The 18,655-nt window shown below is 38.0% G+C and overlaps 1 protein-coding gene across 1 annotated transcript; it reads right to left on the bottom strand.

Annotated features, from left to right (window-relative positions):
- Window positions 1–6,785: 6,785 nt before the first annotated feature.
- On the bottom strand, window positions 6,786–8,374 carry LOC148568385 (uncharacterized). The gene is made up of 4 exons (XM_088483425.1): window positions 8,070–8,374; window positions 7,802–7,890; window positions 7,074–7,310; window positions 6,786–6,886 (listed from the first exon to the last, which is right to left on the bottom strand). Exons 1-4 carry the CDS (start codon window positions 8,372–8,374, stop codon window positions 6,786–6,788), a joined length of 732 nt encoding a protein of 243 aa, XP_088339551.1.
- Window positions 8,375–18,655: the final 10,281 nt, after the last annotated feature.

Raw genomic sequence — 18,655 nt, 5'->3', positions numbered from 1 at the left:
TACATAAGTGAAAATAGGGTAGACATGGCCGAATGGTCAGCCTCCCATGGAGGTCTCAGAATGTAAAAGTTACATAATGTGTTCCAGAGATGTGAAATAAATCACTAAGAGTAGTTTTTATACTAAACTAGTAACTAGGGTTTACAGAAATGAGGAAATGATGCAGAAATCCACTTTCCGGGCCCACTTGGTGTGTGCTTGGGCTGAGCATTGAATATTTCACGTGTAGAGGTCTTCCTTGGAGTTAAACGCCAGTTTGTAACTTGTTTCTGGCGTTTAACGCCAGAATAGGGTAAAAAGCTGGCGTTAAACGCTAGTTTGAGTCGTCTAAACTTGGGCAAAGTATAGACTATTATATATTGCTGGAATGTCCTGGATGTATAGTTTCCAACGCAATTGAGAGCGCGCCATGTGGACTCCTATAGCTCCAGAAAATCCACTTTGAGTGCAGGGAGGTCAGAATCCAACAACATCTGCAGTCCTTCTTCAGCCTCTGAATCTGATTTTTGCTCAAGTCCCTCAATTTCAGCCAGAAAATACTTAAAATCACAGAAAAATACACAAACTCATAGTAAACTCCAGAAATGTGATTTTTATTTAAGAACTAATAAAAATATATTAAAAACTAACTAAATCATACTAAAAACTATGTAAAAACAATGCCAAAAAGCGTATAAATTATCTGCTCATCAACAAGCAGTTTTCAAAGTTCTTGGAAGTCTTCAGAAAGTTGCAAATCAATATTCTTTTTGCTGAGGTTTTGGAGCAAAGGCCTCCCTATGTCAAATTCATGAAGTATTTGTTGTCAAAAAAGAAGCCTTTAAAGGGAGATAAGTGACGTTAGGATTTTTACCAGTAAAGAGATTCATAGAAATATCCCTTCGTACAAACGTTTTGGGTGTCACAAGTAACAAACCCCTTTAAAAATTGTTAACCGAGTATTCAAACCTCGGGTCGTCTTCTCAAGGAACTGCGAGGAAGTATGTTCTTACTATTGGCTATAAAGGTTGTAATCGGGGTTTAGATGATGAGAAGCAAGTAATTTAAATGACAAGTAAAGTAAATGGCAATTAAAATAAATAAATACTATAAAGCAGACTTTTGGCAAGGTAAGAGAAGTTGGAGGTCCAACGTAGTTATCTCTCTCAACTATAATGAAAGTTGAATCTAAACTCCACTTGATCAACCTGTACTAGGGCAAGGGAAAGTCAAGGGACTAATTAAATTGAACTTTGAATCCTATTTATTTCCTAAGAAAAGGTTGGGATTACTCAAGTTCAGCTCAATTAGCAAGATAACGATTATCAATTATGTTCAGTTTAATAACTGTTGAGTTACTAAATTCTTAACCAAAACCAAAAGGGGAAAAAGTAAAATTGCTGGAATAATAAAAATGTCCTTAGATGGGAAGCAATGGTAACTTAAATCAAAGAAAACAATCATAAACTGAAAATACCTCAATTATCATTAATTCAAATAACAGTCTGTAACACGGAAGAATTCATAAATCAAATTATAATAATCAATTCAAATGTTGGAATAAATAAATAGAAGTAAAACTAAAAGAAAAGAACATTAAACCTGGGATTCAGAGTTACTCTTAAAACAAGAAGAAATCCTAAATCCTAAAAGAGAGAGAGAGAAGATCTCCCTCTCAACTAAATCTAAATCATTGAAAGGTAAAATATGCGAGCTCTACTTGAATGGGTGCATTCCCACACTTTATAACCTCTGGTCTATGCTGTCTGTACTTGGATCTAGGCCAAAAAGGGCTTCAAAATTCGCTGGGGGCGTATTCTGTAAATTCTGATACGTGGCCTCTGTCACGCGTCCGCGTGGGTCACGCGTCCGCGTGGGTCACACGGTCGCGTCATTTGGAGCTTTTCCTTGCCACGCGGTCGCGTCAGTCATGCGACTGCGTCATATGCGTTCTGCTTAAGGCGCGCGGTCGCGTCAGTCATGCGGCCGCGTCGCTGCTGATTCGTGCTTGGCACGCGATCGCGTCGTCCATGCGATCGCGTGGATACCAGTTTCCTTAAAGCTCCGTTTTGCTTTCTCCTTCCATTTTAGTATGTTTCCTTTTCCATCCTTTAAGTCATTCTTCCTTAGAAAATCTGAAACTACTCAACACACTAATCACGGCATCGAATGGAAATAAAGGTAATCAAATTAATTAATTTTAAAGCTTAGGAAACATGTTTTTCACAATATGACATAATAAGGAAGGGAAAGTGAAACCATATAATTAATGTGAATAAGTAGGTGAAGGATTGTATAAATCACTCAAATTAAGCACAAAAGAACTCATGAAATATGGGTTTATCAACCTCCCCACACTTAAACACTGGCATGTCCTCATGCTAAATCCAAGGTAAATAATTAAGGTTAAAGTGATGGAATGTCATGCAATGCAACCTAATTTAAATGCAACTACCTAAATGAGTGATGCATCATGCAACTCTAATTTATTCACTCATATATAAAGCTTACATGTAGTCAAGTTAATTCACATTCTCAAGGAGTCATGTATATATATAGCCAACCCTTAAATAATAAAGCATTTTAGCAAATGAGATGGGAAAGAAAACTTTGTACAAACTTGCAAAACAATTAGTAAATTTAAGCACAGATATATGTTGATGAGTTATTGAACCCTCACTGGATTTTGTGTTTACTCTCTAGTCACTCAGTGTTTCTTGGGTTTATTCACTCTATTTTTCTTTTTATTCTTAATTTCTATAGCTTTGTTTTTCATCTAACCAATCAACAATTATAGAATATAGTCATACCAAAAAGTCATGAGGTCTTTATTGAGGTTGTAATGGGGTCAAGGTAAGGGTAAGGATTTTATGTATAGGGTAAAGTGAGCTAATAAGTGAATCCTTAACTAGACTAAGATCTCACCTAACATACATATTTAGTAAAACAAAATCTCTTTACCTATTTTCCCATATTATCCCACTTATTTTTACATGCTCATGTTTCACTCTTTATTTTTATCCCATGTGCATTGTTTTTATTTTGCATTGGAGAATTTCTTTTGTATCCCCTTTTATTCAAATGCTGAAAAAAAAAATAACCTTTTTTTTTAATGCACATGGTAATTGAATCACTTAGATTTTTTTTTCATGAACAGGCTTCCCAAATTTATTTTATTTCTTTTAACTTCTCTTACCTTTTTGTTTCTATCATCCATGTTCCCAAAAGGTTTTCCACATTTAACTCTATTCATGATTTTCTATCTTAAGCTAACCAAGGATTCACTTAGGATTTTCTTTTGTTTTTCTGCTTAAGGCTAGTAATTTGGCTAAATAGAATAAAGGGGTTTTAAAAGGCTCAAGGGGGCTAACAAGGGTGATGTAAAAAGGTAGGCTAATTTGGGGTGAGTGAGCTAAAATCAAATGATGGCCTCAATCATTCTCTTGGTATGTATCTATTCTATATTCTATAATTGGACATATAGATTAAAGCAAAGGAAAGAACATCAGAATAAAAAGAAATGTAACACACAGAAATGAAATTATGGTTTGAATGCAACCATACAATTTAAGCTCAAGACTCACAGGCTGTGTGTTCTCTAACTCAAGCATCATATATCATTTATATATTGTATGCAGGTTTAGTTAAAAATTCCCATTATTCTTATAAAAAAATTATTTAGGGTAGCTTTTAAAGTTTTAATATTCCTCCTTGATGAAATGTTGTCAGCTTAACTACATCATGTAATGCTATATACAAGTTTTGTGGATTTAAATCTGATATGTTCAATTTCCTAGCTTACTTCCTTTTTATATTTTTCAATTTTAAACTATACTATCTTATGCTAAAAAGGGTAAACTATACTAATTAATCCACTAATAAATCAGAATTGCAAACTAAACTAAATAACTAAAATAAACTAAATGGCTAAAATATGAACTAAAGATGCAAAATACAGAAAATAGAGTAAAAATACATAAAAGCAATGTATAAGTACTCAGAAAATAACAGTAAAAGGAAAATACAGAAAAATATCCAAAATAAAAGAAAAAGTATGTAGTGGTTCACCAAAATAAACGCCAGAGATGGCGATCTCCCCACACTTAAAAGGAAGCATCGTCCTCGATGCTCAATCAAGCCGGGTGTGAAGGAGTGTCATCACTGGGAGGGATGGTAGCGGGGGTCTCAGTGGTGGTGGTGGGCTGAGGGTCTGGCTGCTGTGGAGGAGGTACTGACTGGATCGGGATCTCAAGATCCGCAGCCTCAATCTGATGTGGGACCGCTGCCTGTGGTGCGGCTGGTGCTACCTCCTGGGGATGGGTCTCTGCCTCGGGCGCATCCGCCTCCTCCTTAGATGCCTCGGATGGTGTGTCGGGCTCGGAGGGGATGTCGCCGGATCGTATCATCAGCTTTAGGTGCTCATAGCGCCGTTTGTTGCGACGCTCCATCTGGTCAAGTCATCGGAACAAGCGGTGCACCAGATGATAGACGGGCTCTGTGGCAGGTGGAGGTGCAGTGGTGGTAGCAGGGGTAGGTGGCGCAGCAGTGGATGAAGAGGGTCCAGCAGACTATGGGGCTGACTCATCAGTAGCAGTAAATGGTGCTGGTCTGTGGCCCAGGGCTAAGAAGTTCCGGCTGTGCGGAATGAACTTCCTGCAATCCGCCGCTGGTGGTCTCTCATCGGCATCCTCCCATGGCACGTCAGCTCGACGGCCAAGCTGTGTAACTAGATATGAAAAGGGGAGGGTGCCTCGGACGTGGACCCTGGCCATATAGTGCCGAATAAAACGTGGCAGATAAAGGTCCTTACCCTCCAGCACACACCAAAGGAGGGTGATCATAGCAGCCGGGATCTTCGTCTCGTGAGTACTCGGCATCACATAATTACTCAAGATCTGATGCCATAACCGAGCCTCATCGTTCAAGTATGCTCTCTTGATCCCTCTAGGCATGGTAGTATCCTGACCCATCTCCCAAGGAACTATCGGGTCGAGAGCTATCCGTGCCTTCACGGCATCCCAATCAAACTTCATCTGGCGCATGTCCTCCTCAGCCTTTGAATAACCATCAGGCTGATTGGACTTGGCTGGGAGCCGGAGAATGTCCTCTAAGGCCTCCTCAGTGACCATAATTTCACTACAAGAAAAAGGCGCATTTGTAACAAAAAATATTGTTACAAAACGTCAAAATTTTGAAACAAAAGTTTTTTGTAACAAAAAAAGGGTCCATTCCAGTAAGTCCCGTTACAAAAAGTTTTTGTAACGAAAAATGGAACTGTTACAATTTAATACCATATTTTGTAATAATTTTTTCTGATACAAAAAACCAGAAGCTGTTACAAAAGTGGTAACAAATTTTGATCTTGAAGGTATTTTTCGTGACAGTCAATTTTTTTCCTATCAAAAAATTTTGTTACAAAATGTAACATGATTTTGTAACATTTTTTTTCTTTCGTTATGAAAGCAAATTAATTATTTTGTCACAACTTTTTTTATTACAAATTACATGCATAATTTACTAAATTATTTTTTAAATTAACTAATATATTAACGATTTTAATAAGCAAGTTTACGTGTATATAATATGCAAAAACATACATAAGTCAAACAAGATCCTTTTAGCTAAAATTGTCTTGAAACAAAATAACATTAGCTAGTGAGTACATTGATTAGTTCAACCAAAACATAAAAGTTCTAACATAAAAGTTCAACCAAAACATAAAACTTCTAATGTAGATTAGTGTCTCTATGCATCAAAACATTCTTGAGCCCTCAAGGTAGCATATGGTCACCATTTCAGCACTCCTGTAAATAAGAAAAACCGAAACAAAAAAGTTAGAAACAAGATATAACACTAATTATAATTTTTCCACTAAGATTTATCCAAAATGTTTAGAAAAATTTCGGCAAAACCTCCCCTAAAACTTGGATATTTCCACCGTCCACGGTTCCAACAAACACAACCAATTCACAACTTATGTCACAGCCATACCCAACCAAATTTATCAAACCAAATAATAGGACATTTGTCATTTTTCAACCATGACACAAGTAAAATATGATAAATAGATCCATATACAAATTAAAATATACTAATATAAAATGGGAATCATCTACGAAAATGTATTAAAACCATAAGCAACTTTAGGAGTACCTTTAAGGTCTAGTTTGTTTCATTGTCAAAGCGCGCTATGAGAGAGTTCACAACAGCTTGTTGAGCTTCCAATTGAGCTTTCACTCGAGCTTATTCTTCCTTTTGGCGTGTTTGTTGCTTTTTAAGTTTTTCTTTGAGCACATCTATTTTCTTTGTTAGCTCCTCACAGTCTTGCATTGCCTCTTGAAGTTGTACTTGAATCCTTAACTTAGATTTCTAAGCCTTTATGCCATAACCTAGCATCATAGTGACTATCACTTTCAAAGGGCTCTATGTAAACTAAATTCCAAAGCGGTTCTCTATAACTCCACAATACAAACTATCCTAATTCAATGCATTGTAAAAAACACAAAATCAATAACAAAATTGAATTAATATTTCTATGTTAATAATGATGATGTAGTTACCTAAAAACACAAAAATTTAAGAAAACAAAAAGTATCAAAATCACCAAAAAAATGCAAAAAATAGAATCAAAATAATAAGGCACTAGAGTAAAATAATCAGGCACCATAGAATTGTCAACTTTCTGATAAAACATAATTGAAACAATAGAAATTGAAAATGCCATCAGGATCCAAAAATTGACTACCGGTAGTAAATGCTCCGTGTGGTTCCAGAACCTTTTTCTGATTAATTATCAAAACGAAACATCAAATATTAAGTTTGGAGAAAGAGTCAAATGCACATTGCACTTCAGCATTAGGCCCATTGCCTGCATCAACAACTATATGGAAACCACCCAATGGCTTCTCTATCAGCAGACAATGCAATATAAAAGATTAGCAAATAGGATCAGAACATTCAAAAAAATGACAGAGGAAAAACTGTAAATGCTACAATAAAAATAATAACACATAATGTATCCCAATTAGAACTCCATTATTAACCACTTCATTTACCAAACAACTATTTATTATCATACCAATATCAAGACATACCTATGCTTCCCGCTGCTTTGCGAATTGCCTTTACTAGGTCATTTGTATATACATTCATGTAATCAACTTGCTTAATAGATGATGAAGCCTTTCTCTCAGAATTTGCTAAACTTTCAGCTGTAAATTGATTGTATATATCAGCAGCTCGCTCTAATACGTTTTTGATATCAGTCTTTCCAAGTCCACCAGCATTTGTGAAAAATTTGAATCCATTCCGGTTGAAGGGCAGATGACTCGCTGTTCACATATAGAGATGTTTCATAAACAATTGGTGAGTTAAACATTCAAAATTTCATTTTATCCATGAGAAATTATTTTTCAATTACCAAAACCAAACTAAACTAACATAAAAGTGTCTGTCAAAACCCATGGATGTTAATTATTAACAAACAGGAAATAGTAAAAATAATTCATGACCACCAATACAATAACAAGCTAGTAAGGAAAACCACTCAGTCTAACAGCTAAGGGTTAAGGCATAAATAGTAGTTCCTTGACATAGTATATCAGGTTTCATGGCTAAGTGATTTTGTTTGAACCCTCCTTTCAACATTCTCCAAGATTCATTATAGTTTCAAAAGAAGAACATGTGCAATACCAATCTCTACAGATAACTCAAAAGGGCTTTTGCATTGAAGAGCATGTTACAAACAAAATCTAAAGCTTTCAAACAACTATGATGTCTTACAGTTAGAATAGTGACATTCAGCTACAACCTCATCATGTACCTCTTATCATAATGGATCCATCAACAGGACACAAGAATGCTTCATCCTTTGTGAGTGTGCTATTGAACATGGCTGGTGTTGATGCTAATCTGAAAAGAGCAAACAATGGTATTAACTGACTAGGCCATTAGAATGGTCTTATCCATGGTGAAAACTACTAAATTAGGCAAACAAAAGAAAGATAACCAATTAGTATCATGTCTGACCCAATGAACAAATAAGGAGAAAAAAAAAAAAAAAACACACACACACACACACACACACTCACTCATTTGCAGACATTGCTGCTGGGAACCTAGGACAAGGTGGAACTACAAAAAGGAAACACGGTTCAAGGCGCGGGCAACTCACTGTAAAAAGAAGAATGACAGAAGTGGAGCAGCGGCTCCGATGGTGACCTCCAGCAGCGGCGACGGAGACAGCTTCACAGTCGGCGACGTGGTGTGGCGATGGGCGGACCCGTGGCGATAGATCTGACGCGCGTCTCCTCTCTCCGTGGCTGAGCTCCCTCGCGGTTCTGTTTCCTCCCTCGTGCGTCCTTCTCTTGTGAAGAAACAGTGGCGGCGACGGCATGGAGCACGGCGCGGCGGTGGTGACAAGGCGTGGTGAAAACCGGCGACGACAGTAACGACGCGGCTGGCAGCGATGGCTTCACGGACTGCGATGGCTTCACGGACGGCGACGCGGCTGACGGTGCGACTCCCTCTTCTCGCGGTTCTGGCGGTGGCAGCAGCGCGGCCCTCTCTCATCGTCGGATCTCCTTTCTTCTCTCTTCCCCTTTCTCCCTCTTCGTGCTTCCCCTCTTCCCCTTTCTTTCTTTTATTTCTTTTCTAATTACTGTTAGGTTTCTTTTTGTGTGTATTGAGTGTGAGTGTGTGACCGTGGGTGAGTGAGTGAGGGGTATGGCCACTGTGTGACTGCTGTTTGTGTGTTAGAGGGTTAGGGTAGAAAATTAGGTTTAAGTAGGATTAGGATTAAGTTAGGGTTTGGTGTTTTAGGAGTGTAAATTAAAGTTTTGTTTAGAGTAAAATTATTAATAAAATAATAAAATAAAGTAATAATTTAAAATTAAATTAAATATAAAGTAATTATCTTTAAAATGCCGTTTAATTACTAACTTGAAATCTATCTTCGAATAAATACTAATTTAATGAAAATTTTTAATAATTAAATTAATTCTCTTTTATTTATAAAATAAGGTTAAAAATCTAAATATTTAAAAGTAAGATATATAAAATATTTATTATTTATTTATTTATTTATTTTCTTTTATAAAAAATTATATAAACAAATTTTTTTAGCGTGTTTAACATTTTGAAAAAAAAATTGTTATAAAATATATTTACGTTTTCTGATAAACAAATAACTTATTACAAATAATGTTGATTTGTGACAAATTAATTTTTTGTTACAAAACAATTGGAGTTTTTGAAACAAAAAGATATTTTGTTACAAAATATTACGAATTTTTGCAACTTCTTTGTTTTTTGTTACAAAATATTATAATATTTCGTAACAAAACAAAGGTTCGTTACAAAAACTAACATAATTTGTAACAACAAAAGTTAGATTGTTACAAAATATTAGCATGTTTTGTAACAACTTGTAATCTTATTACAAAAAATTATTCTTTTGTAACAATTACTAATTATTATTACAAAAAATTATTTTTTTGTAACAATTTTAAATTTGATACAAAATTTTTGTTACAAATGTTCCATTTTCTTGTAGTGTTTGTTTTCCTCTCAGGTTCACTGCATCTAGGGTGGTGAGGTAGTAGTTGCAGTAGAATTCCCAGACCTAAGATGCGTTGACCTCTGTCAGTGTTCTCTCCAGAAAGAACCAGCCCCTTTGCTTAATTTGCTCAGTGGTGTACTGTTGGAGGGCTTCTGGAATCTTCAGAGTTCATTCCAGGTATAGATTTCTGGAGTTTGCAAAAGCCGGGTACTTCAACTCACAGTACCGATTTGCAAATTTTATAGGATCAGTTGCAGGGAGCAGCTAGTCAGCTTTTTCCTGCTGTGTGAAGTTCTTCTCCTGCCATGAAGAATCATGCATTAGAGCAATGATGGACTGGGATGAATCTCCTCTCTTGCGCTTGCTAGTAGCTTTGCCTTTTCCTTTCCTCTGTGAGGTAGACATCCTGAAAAACAGAAAAGCAGGATATGGATAAAAATAGGAAAGCAATTAGGCAATTAAATAAAGGAAGCTCAAAGCAGCAAGGGAGAAATAGAATAAGGAAAATGAGTAAATGAAATGTGATTGAATTTATGTTAAATGGAAAAATAATCAATATGCCATGTTTAGAAAGTTAGAGGAAAGTGAAAATAATCAGAAAAGAGATTAAAAGTGTTAGTATGGTTAGAATTTGAGAAAGAAATTAGTAAATTAAAATTAGTGAGTTAGTAAAGTGCGGGTTAAAGTAAGTGGCATAGAAAAATTTCATATAACAAGGATTCACAGGTAAGAATAGGAGTACTCATAATCGAACAAGGAAAACATGGTGATGCTGATTCGAATAGAAATAAAGAGAGTAAAAATTAGAATCAGTGAATCACAAATGCAGTTTATCAACCAGGAAAGCAAAGAGGATAAGAAAGTCTGCCATAGCATTCATGAAATGGTTTGGGTAAAGCAGAGTAAAATAGAGTTCAGAAATGCCAAACCAAAACATGAATGAAAAAAAAATTTTTAAAAATTTGGGCAGCATTCCGGCTAAAATTGGATTATCCCGGAAAATAAACAGCAATCATAGCAGTTCATATGAATTTAAAAACTAGCTGCAGAAACAGAAAAATTTAGAGTAACAAGCAGCAATTGCAAGAAATCATAACACATGAACGAGGTCACAGGAACAACAAAATTGCAGTTATGATAAAACATAAACAGGAATAGTGCAAGTAAACAGACCTAGATCCACTAACCAGAGCCTAAGCTACCTAACAACCTAAAAATCCACTACAGTATGCATATCTATCTATCCTAATGATGAACAGAAACGGAAAAAAAGTACAGAAAAAACGACGAACGGATAAAAAAGGGGTTGCGTTTTGCGGAACCTGGTAGGCGGAAAGGGTGGAACGGGGAAGAAAGTGGCTGCGGCGGCGTCCGGTGCGGTGGCGGGGCACGGTGTCGCGGTGGCGGCTGATGGGGGCAGTGGCGCCGAGGGTTTTGGGTTAGTGATAGAAGAAGGCGGGGTACGGGTGGGTGGCGGAGAGAGAGGGGGGCGCGGCTGGGTGGCCGGCGGTGGGGGCGGTGGTCGCGGAGGCAGTGGTGGAGAGGGGAGGAGAGAGGAAGAAGGGAGAAGAAGGGAGAGGAGGGGGTTGCGACGGCGGCGTCCGGGGTGGCGGCGGCGTCTGGGTGGCCGGCGGTGGCGGCTGGGTGGTGCTGGGTGGTGGTTGGAGGGAGAAGGAGCAGAGAGGGAGAAGAGGGTTGGGGGAGGGGGTGCTCGCGACTTATAGGGTTCGCGGGCTGGGGGGTTATATTTTCGAATCCACGCGGTCGCGTGGGGCACGCGGTCGCGTGGTTGGGACGAAAATGGGAGTGACGCGATCGCGTGGGGTGCGCGATCGCATGAGGGGGGGAAAACAAGGGTGACGCGATCGCGTGGGTCGCGCGATCGCGTCGCTGGAATTTCTGCTAAACGCACGATTCTAGCGCCGTTTTAGCGCAACTCTCTGTCTCCTTTTGGGGTGATGTGCAATCCATGCGACGCGATCGCGTCGCTCACGCGGTCGCGTGGGATTGGTATTGTGCAAGTGACGCGGTCGCATGGGGTATGCGATCGCATGGGCCAATTTGTGCGAAACGCACAGGGGCCGCACGATTCCAGCCTAACTTTCTGTTCGTTGGATCCTTACGCCGATATATATATCACGCAGCCGCGTGGGTCACGCGGTCGCGCGGGTGGTGTTTTCCGGGATATGACGCGATCGCATGGGGCATGCGGTCGCGTCGTGCATCTCCTTTTTTTTTTATGCATGAAAAATGCAGAATGCAATGATTAACATGAATGCTATGCATGATTCCAGGTTTAATAAATTAAAATGAAAAAGGAAAAATGAAAGCAATTAAAAAAAATAAATTGAAAAAGCGGCGACCATACCATGGTGGGTTGTCTCCCACCTAGCACTTTTAGTTAAAGTCCTTAAGTTGGACATTGGAGGGGTATCCTATTATGGTGGCTTATGTTTAAATTCGTCCAAAAATCTCCACCAGTGCTTGGAATGCCAATAGCCTCCGGGGTCCCAAACTAAGCACGCAAAGCTTCCGAACAACTTTAAATATATTGTTAGGCTCCCGGGATGACAAATGTCAGAATAAACTCCAGGATTCCAAGCCTTGCTTTTAAATCCGCCTCCGTCTTGATCTACATGTCTCCATTCGGGCGGGTTAAAAAGTAGAATCTCACCTTGGTGACCAAATGTTTTTCGTGATCCATGTGATTGAGCATGATACCAATCCGTGTACTTCGAAGTGAAGCGTGGAACCTTATTGAACCTTGTGCACCAGCTCTGAGTACGAGCCATTTCCCTCTTACTCTTAAAGCCGCAGAGAGCTCTAAGCTGGCCATCTTTTTCAAGCAAACCATATTCAAGTGAATAAGTAAAGTTATAAGTTAAGGATTGTACCCACTTGAAGCTTGTATTAGGTGGTAATGGCCTTGGGATAGGTGTTTTTGGTGGTTCTGCAAATTCCGTTTTCCTGTGCTCTTCTGTGAATTCCTCCACTTCTTTGCAAAGATCTTCAATTGTATCTGTGTCTTGGTCAAAGTCTTCTGTGTCTTCCTCATCACTTGAGTCATAGATTGGAGGTTGAGAGAAATCTACCTCTGCATCATCTTCATATTCACTTGGGGAAGATTCTTCGATCTCAGAGAATTCACATGCAGATACAAGTTCATCACTAAGAGAGCTAGACTTGTGACTATCATCATCAAGGGAATTTGTTTCTTGGATTATTCCGTCTAATTCTTCATAAACGATTTGCCTTGGAGAAATATCCTCCTTAGCATCAACTATAGCATCCTGGACGGAGTTTTCCTCAATTCTGGATTCCCATGGAGGTTCAGCATCTCCTAGATCTTCAACCAACTCTTCTTCTTGAACAAAGACAGCTTCTTCTAATTGTTCCAGTACAAATTCATGCTCTGTCTTGTCCACTGGAGTTTCTGGCACTTCCTTCATGCTCTGCTCTTCATTGGACTGTCCACATGGAGCTGTGGTTGATCCTTGTATATTTGAGCGCCTAGAAGCCCATTGAATCATCGCTTGCTCCAGTTGTTTAATGGTTGTTTGAAAACAGGATATAGAAAAAGGAAATCTTGGGAATGAATGGGGCAGAGGAGTGGGATTCTGATTGGAAGTGTGTGATTTGGTTAAGATCTATGGTTTCACGCTGAACATGATGAGAGGCAAGTTCAGCGCCGCATCTCCCATATGCACCCTTGCTTCTCCACGATGAACTTGGTGCAGCCCAAGTTCGGCGTGAACCCCAAAATTTTTTTTCTCACGCTGAATTTATATATATATCTTACTCCCCCTCCCTTATATACGTCTTCCCCCCCCCCCTTTACCTATATATATATATATATATAAAACAAAAAAAACAACATATATATATATATGTTTAATTTAATTATTTTAATCCCTTTTATCATTTTATTCTTCTTTTACCATAATATTTGTTTTTACTCTTTCGTATGTCTTTTTATGTCTTCTCTATTTTCAATTCTTCTTTGCTTGAGGACAAGGAAACTTTTAAGTTTGGTGTTGTCGCTTCGTTTGTGGATTTTCTGTTTATTTTAATGACACCAAAGGGAGGCGAATCATCTCCACGGAGGAGCACAGCCAGAAGAATGAGATGGCCACTAGGATAACTGAGGTGGTTAAGTTCCTTTCATTCTATATTTTCTCCAGTTCTTATTATGATTAGGTTCCTGTTTTCTGCTTATTTTGTCATTGCATGATCAGTTGTTATTTCAATTCTTAGGTTCTAGTTTTATTTGCAGTTTATTTTGTTATTTGATTTTTATGCTGAAAAAGAGTGTCTCATGTATTACTCACTGAGCTTGGAATCAAAAAGAAAAGAAAGAAGTGATATATCGCATGAGAGATTGAGTTTATATTTAAGATTAATCTTATTTACTTAAATGTGGTGGTATTAATTGTAATTCTGAATGAATGACATGAATAGTGCATATTTGAATTTGAATCAAGAAATGTTGATGTATGAGGAACAGAAATTTAGAAAATTATTATGACTTCTCTGAAATAAACAAAAAAATTTAATCCTTGAAGCAAAAGAGACAGTAAAATAAGCATAAAAGCAAGGTCCAAGGCTCTGAGCATCTATGATTAGGGAGTCTGAAATAATTAAAAGCTTAAAGAGTTATTTTCCTAGTCATATGCTTATGGTATTCTTGTTTCAAGTAACCCTTGAGACAGAATATTTAGGGTCGTGACCAAATGCATTTAGTAGAGTATGCCAAAGGTTTTGAGCACCACTGTCTGGGAGAAACTGAAAGAGCAATCAGAACTTATAAAGAGTTCCCTAGTCAAGTGCTTGTGGTGTTTCTATGTCAAGTAAAGCTTGAGACAAAACATTTAAAATCACGGCTAGGCTCAAGGTGCAAAGCACCAAAGAAAAGAGAGTTAAAGTAAATTTTTCTGTATTCAAGGATTAAACTGGAGTATAAAGCTCAGAGAATTCATATCATGATCCGGATTCTAATTCCAAATAACACTGACATTCCTCTGATTCAACGGAGAGTGAGATGTAAAAACTGTTCAGAGTTACAATGAATAAACCCACTTTAAGAATAGACTTGAGCATGACTAAACTCTCACTTCTCATGCAAATTCACATCTTAATCATGCACTTATTTTGGTTGCTTGAGGACAAGCAACAATTCAAGTTTGGTGTTGTGATGCGTGAGCATCTTCTCTATCTTTTCCTAGTGAATTTGCATTCAAATTGTTGAGTTTAATCAAAATTTAAATACCTTTTAGATACTATGGATGCTACTTTGAGTTGTGTACAATTCTATTTATTTCAGGTAGCATTTGGATGGATTTGACGGAGTTTTGTAGCAAAAAGGGAAGAAAGCGAATGATGTTGTCACCCCCAACCTCCTTACACTTAACTAGGAATAACTTGAACTAGAGAGGTCTAATTGATGTGGTTCAAGCGGCATTGGAAAGCTAACTTCCAGGGCTTTCAAAAGATATATAATACTGCACACTTCTTCTCCAGCAAACTCTGCCCACTCCACGTTGCACTTGGCCCCTGCCAAGTTCAGCGTGGACTTGAAAACTCCCAGAAAAGCACATGCCACATCCCACGCTGAACTTGGGAAAATCCAAGTTCAGTGTGGACTCAAAGGGACACGCATAAAACCACATTGCCTTCTCCATGCCTTAAAATAGAAAAAGATATTATTTTAGTTTTAGGAAATATATTTTACATTAATTAGGATTAGATATAAAAGGGAAAAGAATCAGCCCTTCAGGCTCTTCTCTTCTCTTCAACCTCATTCCGCAATTTACAGTTTTTACGAATCCTAGTTTTCTCTCTGAACCATGGGCAACTAAACCTCCACTGTTAAGGTTAGGAGCTCTGTCTATTGTATGGATTGATACTATTATTTTTCTATTTTAATTCATGTACTGATTTATAATTCAAGAATTGTTTTCATTCTTTATCTTATGAATTTGGGTGGAACGGAAGTATGACCCTCTTTCTAATTGAGTTCTTGTATAACTTGGAAAAGTTCTTTACTTGAACAACAGCTTAAAAACATATTCTCCTAAATTTCTAATTATCTGGACTTAACGGGATACGTGACATATAATCCTCTTATATTTGGATATTTAGAGTTTCTGTGGCACATAAACTAGAATTGAACTTCGTCCTCTAATTGGAATTAAGTTAGAGTAGACTAAGAAGGTCTAAGGAATTAGGGTTAAGTCATATATAGTTTGCCATGAATTGAATCTTGCATGATTAAAATAGTTAGTAAGAAAAGTCAATCCGGAAAATAGATATCTTTGAAGCCTTAACTGTTTCTCCATATATTATTCTCATCAATTTACTGCTTGCTATTTTAATTTCTGAATTACTGTTTAATGCTTTTGAATACCAAAACACTCTTTTCTATTTGTTTGACTAAGCCAATCACTCAACCATTGTTGCTTGATCCATCAATCCTCGTGGGATCGACCCTCACTCACCTAAGGTATTACTTGGTACCACCCGGTGTACTTGCCAGTTAGTTTGTGGATTTAAATTCTGCACCAATGATGAAGATTTGACAATCTACGCACACCTTAAGTAACGCGCACGTGTGGATAGGCCAAAGTTGGAGGGAGCATTGCCAGTCTAACGCCAAGTCCAACGTTCATGTTATGTGGTCCAATTCCTGAATTTGGAAAGGTGAATCGATGCGCACGCATACATGATGCGTACGTGTGAGCATGAATTGTGACAATCCATGCGCACGCGTAGGTGACACGTACACGTGGATAGGCCAGCGTTGGAGGGAACGTTGCCACTCCAATGCTGGGGCCAACGTCTTCGATAGCCTTTTAAAATTTGGAATTGGGGAATTTGCATCCACGCGTACGCGTAGGTGACGCGCACGCGTGGATGTGCATTATGGTCCCAAACTTGCACACGCATAGGCAGCGCAAACGCGTGAAGGGATAAAATGGCCCATCCACGCGTACGCGTACGCGTGGACGAGCGAACGTTGGCACCCCAACATTGAGTCAAACATTGATTGCAACAACCAGAATCTATTTTTCCTAAAGAGTGTTTGACTCAACGTTTGCCCAAAAACGTTGCCTCCAACGTTGATATCAGAATTGCCCAATTAAGCATCTCTCTCTTCTCAACAACATTGGGAGCCAATTAGATCAACTTCAATAGAGGCCAAAAGCCCAGTTGAGATTACTTGAAGATCAACGGAAGACGTGTATAAATAGCTAGAGTTTAAGTTAGTTATGGGGGCTTACACACTAAGTACTGAAACTCTGCCCAAATTTACTTTCTCTGCACTTTTCACTTTTCAATTCTGCAATGTACTTTTCAATTCGATTTTCCATTCTTAGAGCTATGAACAACTAAACCGCTTTCATTGGGTTAGGGAGCTTTATTGTAATTCAATGGATCAATAATAGTTTTCATCTTCTTCTTCTATCTTTTCTCTTGAATTTGTTAGAAACCTTTTGATCTTAATTCAATTGGATTGTTGTCTTGACAGAGAAGCTATTCATAATTAGGTTTCTCCTGATCCTTGGGAGAGGGATGAGGAAATCATGCTAAAAATGCTTTCTCACATTGGATTAGATTGGGGGTTGGATGGATATTGTGACATTTAATCCTACCAATATTTTGATCTATGAATCTGTGTGGTATAATCAGTGACCGAACTTCATCTCTTCTCATGAGTAATTAAATTAAGACATTGGGTAATTGTTCAAGTTTAGAGAGATTGGTGAGCCAAGACATTGGAATCCAATCATCTAAGATTTCCAAGCAAAGTCAATGAATGTGTTGGTTGAGGAAGATGTGAAAATGATTTGATCTGGAGAATTCAATATCTCCTGAAACCCAATGAATCCCCTATTCTGATCTCACCCATTCTCTTTACATTCTACTGTTTAATTTGATGCTCAATCGCCATTCCCTTTTAATTTCTTGCAATTTAAGTTTCTGCACTTTAATTACTTGCAATTTACTTTCTGTCATTTATTTTATGCCATTTACATTCTGCTAATTTACATTTCTTGCGCTTTAAGTTTTCTGCCAATTTACTTTCTGCAACCCCAATTTCAAACCTGATTCAGTTCAACTAGAACATTTCTCCAATTAACGTTGATCAACCAACCAATCCCTGTGGGATTTGACCTCACTCTATAGTGAGTTTTTGCTTGACGACAATCCGGTGCCCTTGCCGGTGGAAATTTGTTGAGAGACAAGTTTTCGTGACATCAAGTTTATGGCGCCGTTGCCGGGGATTGGTTTTGTATTGACAATTACTAAATTGGAGGAAACTAGATTGAGCATTTTTCTTTTTCTTTCGTTAATTAAATTTCAACTTCAGTTGTTTATTCTTTTTACTTTCTACAATTTTATCAATTTCTCTGCATTTCTTTACTTTCCAGCGAGCTAATCCACTAACCATTTGATTAATTGCTCTAGCCAAGCTAACTATAATTTATTTTAGTGAAATCTATACTGTTTCTGCCTGTAATTGTTGAGTGTATGACAGGTAGAAGAAAGAAAACCTCAACTTCTTTTGATAGTAAACCTGAGAGGACCTTCCTTAGATTAAGGAGGGAATCAAGAGGAAAGAAGGCTATTGGTGTAGAGGAAGAAGAGGAGGATCTGGATATAGCTATGGAGGATGATATGGAGACTCATCATCAGGGAAAAGTACACAATCATGCCAGAGAAGGAGCAGCCAATCATGCTCCACAAGAGAGGAGAGTGCTAGGCTCCTACATTAACCCCAATCCTAGGAATTGTGGGAGCAACATTCTCAAGCCAAAAATTCATGCCAATAAATTCGAATTGAAGCCACAACTCATTACTCTCGTCCAAAACAACTGCTCATTTGGAGGAAGTGCACAGGAGGATCCTAATCAGCACTTAACCACCGTCCTGAGGATTTGTGATACTGTAAAGGCAAATGGATTTCATCCAAACACTTACAAATTGCTTTTGTTCCCTTTCTCTCTAAGGGACAATGCATCTAAGTTGTTAGAATCCTTTCTTAAGGAAAGCTTGACAATATGGGAAGATATGGTGAATAGATTCTTAGCAAGATTCTATCCTCCTCAAAGAGTGAAT

The sequence above is a fragment of the Arachis ipaensis genome, chromosome B4 (assembly GCF_059453495.1).
Source record: "Arachis ipaensis isolate K30076 ecotype BB chromosome B4, ASM5945349v1, whole genome shotgun sequence".
Classification (NCBI taxonomy): domain Eukaryota; kingdom Viridiplantae; phylum Streptophyta; class Magnoliopsida; order Fabales; family Fabaceae; genus Arachis; species Arachis ipaensis.
This window is presented reverse-complemented; position numbering and strand designations above follow the sequence as displayed.

What these genes read in the sequence shown, in the direction of transcription:
- LOC148568385 (XM_088483425.1), bottom strand. Translation starts at nt 8,374, where the DNA reads ATGCCGTCGCCGCCACTGTTTCTTCACAAGAGAAGGACGCACGAGGGA. An exon ending in GCAGCAATGTCTGCAAATGA is followed by an intron (nt 7,891 to 8,069) that starts GTGAGTGTGTGT and finishes TGCTCTTTTCAG; the next exon opens with ATTAGCATCAACACCAGCCA. An exon ending in CAAAGCAGCGGGAAGCATAG is followed by an intron (nt 6,887 to 7,073) that starts GTATGTCTTGAT and finishes GTCTGCTGATAG; the next exon opens with AGAAGCCATTGGGTGGTTTC.